The following is a 3,258-nucleotide window of genomic DNA, read 5'->3' as shown; positions in this document are numbered from 1 at the left end:
GATGGATGGACGGATGGACGGATGGCCAAACTTTATTAGGGGGGAAACCCTGGAGGTGAGGCCAGCAGTGGTCTCACACTTCTCTGTGAGGTCAGCAGTGACGTCACAGTCCAGCCACGTTCACAGGGAGGGAACCCCCAGGGGGTAGCAGCAGAGGGGGAAGAGGAAAATGAAGGAACGTGCCAGGTTGTGAGCAAGTAGGAGTAACATCTCCCTGGTATGTGCGCTCTGGCCTTGGCTAGTGTTGAGACAAAGGGGGGCAGCAGACCACTGGCCCCTTCTCACCTCACAAACACCACCACACCGGCGAGGCGAGAGCACTCCCCGCTTTCCCCCTCCTTCTCCCTGAACCTCTGCTCTGCTTGCACGGAGCCTCACAGCAGGCCTTTGGGCAGCCATGTCCGAGCACAAGAAGTCTCCCGGGGCTGCCAAAGGCCCCCGGGTCATCAAAGTGACTGTGAAGACCCTCAAACGCAAGGAGCAATTTGAGGTGGCCGAGAGCACGGCTGTCCAGGATTTCAAGAAGCTGATTTCTGAGCGCTTCAAGACGCCCTCTGAGCAGCTGTCGCTGATCTTCGCTGGTGAGATCCTGAAAGACCAGGACACGTTGGTGCAGCATAAGATTGGCAATGGGTCCAAAGTCCACCTCTTCATCAAGTCTCAGAGGAGACCCCCAGAGAATCCAGGCCTACCGCTGGGGAATGCGCTGCCCATCGCCTTCCTGCAAGCGCCACCTGCAAACGTGTTCCTCTCTGGGGAGCTCCAACTGGAACAAAGTCTGGACCTATCAGCATGGAACGGCCAGCCGGAAGAGCTGGTGGCCTCCTGCCATGAGCTCGTTGCCCAGACGGTGGAGAATCTCTTGCTCCAGATTGTCACGCTGAACCTGGATGCCTCCACCTTGAACAACAACCCCCTTCTCTTGGGCTTCCTCATTGGCGTCACCGGCATGAACATCCTGGGCTGGGACGCCACAGATGTCTCCGACTTTGTGAACGAAGCACAGGACCAGGATGTGACCCGGCAGGAGCTGATCAGTGAGGTGATGCAACACCCTTTCATGCAGAACCTCTTTGGCAACCCTGAGCAGGTCAGGCAGATGATTATGTCCGTCCCTCAGATGCAGCAGCTGGCCGAGCAGAACCCAGAGATCAACCACATCCTCAACAACTCTGAGTTCCTTCAAGAATTGATCGATGTGGCCACCAGCCCGGCTGTGATGGACGAGATCATCAGGAACCATGACCGAGCCCTGAGCAACCTCGAGAGCATCCCCGGAGGGTACAGCGCTTTGCAACAGCTGTACAACAACATTGAAGCCCCCATGCTGAACGCGGTGCAGGCGCAGTTCCAGGGCAACCCTTTCGCCCCGTCGGAGAGCAAGCCGTCTTCCGGGGCGATCAGCCCCTTGGCCCAGACGGAGAACCGGGAGCCCCTGCCGAACCCTTGGGCTCCTCAGTCCAACAGCAGTGGCGACAATTTGTGCAACAGTGACATCAACAGCACTAGTCACAGCGCCGGGCAGGGCTACATCTTGCTTGCCTTAGGTCCTGGCATTAGGCCAGGACTCAGGAAATCTGAAAGCATCCAGACCATGGTTCACCAACTGACAGAGAACCCGGAGTTCATGCAGAACATGTCAGCTGCACTCTCCAAGCCCGAGGGCCCCACGCAGGCGTTCCTTAGTCACGGCAATTGCCCCGTGAGCAACGATGCTCCACCCCCTCAAGGGTGGCCACAGCAGCTCCCTCCGAAGCTGGCCAAGTCCGAGGCCGCGGCGCTGCTGACCAACCCGAGAGCGGTCCAGGCTCTCCTCCAGCTGCAAATGAGCCTGCTGGCGCTAACGAGAGAAGCGCCAGATTTCCTCCAAGCCTTGGCAGACCCAGATGTTGAACCTGAGAGCATGGAGGACTCCGACGAGGGAGGGAGCTCGTCCTCGGAAGCAGAGAGCCTCATCTCAGCCGACGGAAGTCTGGACATGGGGAGCGAAGGGTCCAAACCGGATGATGCAGAAGCAGCAGAAGAAGCAGAAACAGAAGAAGAAGCGGACATGGAAGACCAAGCACCAGTGGTCCTCTACCAACTCCAGCTGGAGCACCTCAGGGCGATGGGCTTCCAGAACCTGGAACTGAACTTGCAGGCGCTAATTGATACAGAAGGGGATATCGAGGCCGCAGTTGAAAAGCTAACAAACTCCCGGGCCTCCTAGCAACAGATTTACCTTTGCCTCTTGTGGGGTCCCCTGACACACTAAAGTCAGCATGGTGGATATTACCGTGGCGTGCCGTGGCACTCTTTTACTCAAGCCGGGTTTCCTAGCCGTGGGAGCGGATCTGCTTAAAGAGCCAACGGGCGCCCTGCGTTTAAAACGCCCCAACAGAGGCCAGAAAGCCACGAAGGAAGTCGGTTTCGGTCCCCTGATCGCTCTGGCTGGGTGCAGAGGGCCTCTTCCCTTGTCTCCGCCTCAGTGCCCCTCGGAACAGCACGGGCTCCACTGCCCTGTGGGCCACCTCTGGCCCTCGGACACGGCCGCCCGTCCTGTGGCCCCAGCAGCTCTTTTGGGGATGGCAGTGCAAGAGGGGGGTCATTTGAGCAGGCCGTGCCTTGCCCGGGGGAGGGGGCGGCAGTGTGGCCTTCTCTGGGGGGTGTCTGGCACCTCAGTCCTCCAACTTGCAGGCTGCTGGGTTGGTCTCAGCCACAGCCCTAAAAGTGCAGCCCCCTGTCTCTGTCCTGCCTTCTGGTTTGCCTTTCATTCTGTGGCCTTCAGCACTGCCACGACTGGGGGCATGAATGACGTGGATTCCCCACCTCCACCCCAGCTTCCTTTTAGGTGGCTCGGTGGGTGGGTTTTTCTGCCTCATTGAGTGGTGGGGCCCAAGAAGGATCTTTCCCTGCAGAGAAGCTTTCTTTTTAAAAAAAACCCTTTCAGGTTGCAGCTTGGCTCACTTGCCTCTGTCCCTTTGAGCTCTTGACTCTGCCTGTGTCGTCTCCGCATTGCTCCTTGGTTGTAATATACTCTGTGGGACTGGATGATGGAATCATAGAATCATAGAATAGCAGAGTTGGAAGGGGCCTACAAAGCCATCACGTCCAACCCCCTGCTCCATGCAGGAATCCAGCCTAAAGCATCCCTGACAGTGTGGGAGAGCCCATAACCTCCCTAGGTAACTGATTCCATTGTCGTACTGCTCTAGCAGTCAGGAAGTTTTTCCTGATGTCCAGCTGGAATCTGGCTTCCTTTAACTTGAGCCCATTATT

At 57.6% G+C, this 3,258-nt stretch overlaps 1 protein-coding gene across 1 annotated transcript; it reads left to right on the top strand.

Moving 5' to 3' along the window:
- Positions 1-397: 397 nt before the first annotated feature.
- Positions 398-2,209, top strand: LOC134399791 (ubiquilin-1-like). Its single transcript, XM_063127891.1, has one exon. The coding sequence runs from the start codon at positions 398-400 to the stop codon at positions 2,207-2,209; it is 1,812 nt and encodes a 603-aa protein (XP_062983961.1).
- The last annotated feature ends 1,049 nt before the right edge of the window (positions 2,210-3,258 follow it).

The sequence above is a fragment of the Elgaria multicarinata genome, chromosome 5, assembly GCF_023053635.1.
Source record: "Elgaria multicarinata webbii isolate HBS135686 ecotype San Diego chromosome 5, rElgMul1.1.pri, whole genome shotgun sequence".
Classification (NCBI taxonomy): Eukaryota; Metazoa; Chordata; class Lepidosauria; order Squamata; family Anguidae; genus Elgaria; species Elgaria multicarinata.
The sequence above is the reverse complement of the archived record's forward strand: the minus strand, read 5'-3'. Positions and strand labels throughout refer to the sequence as shown.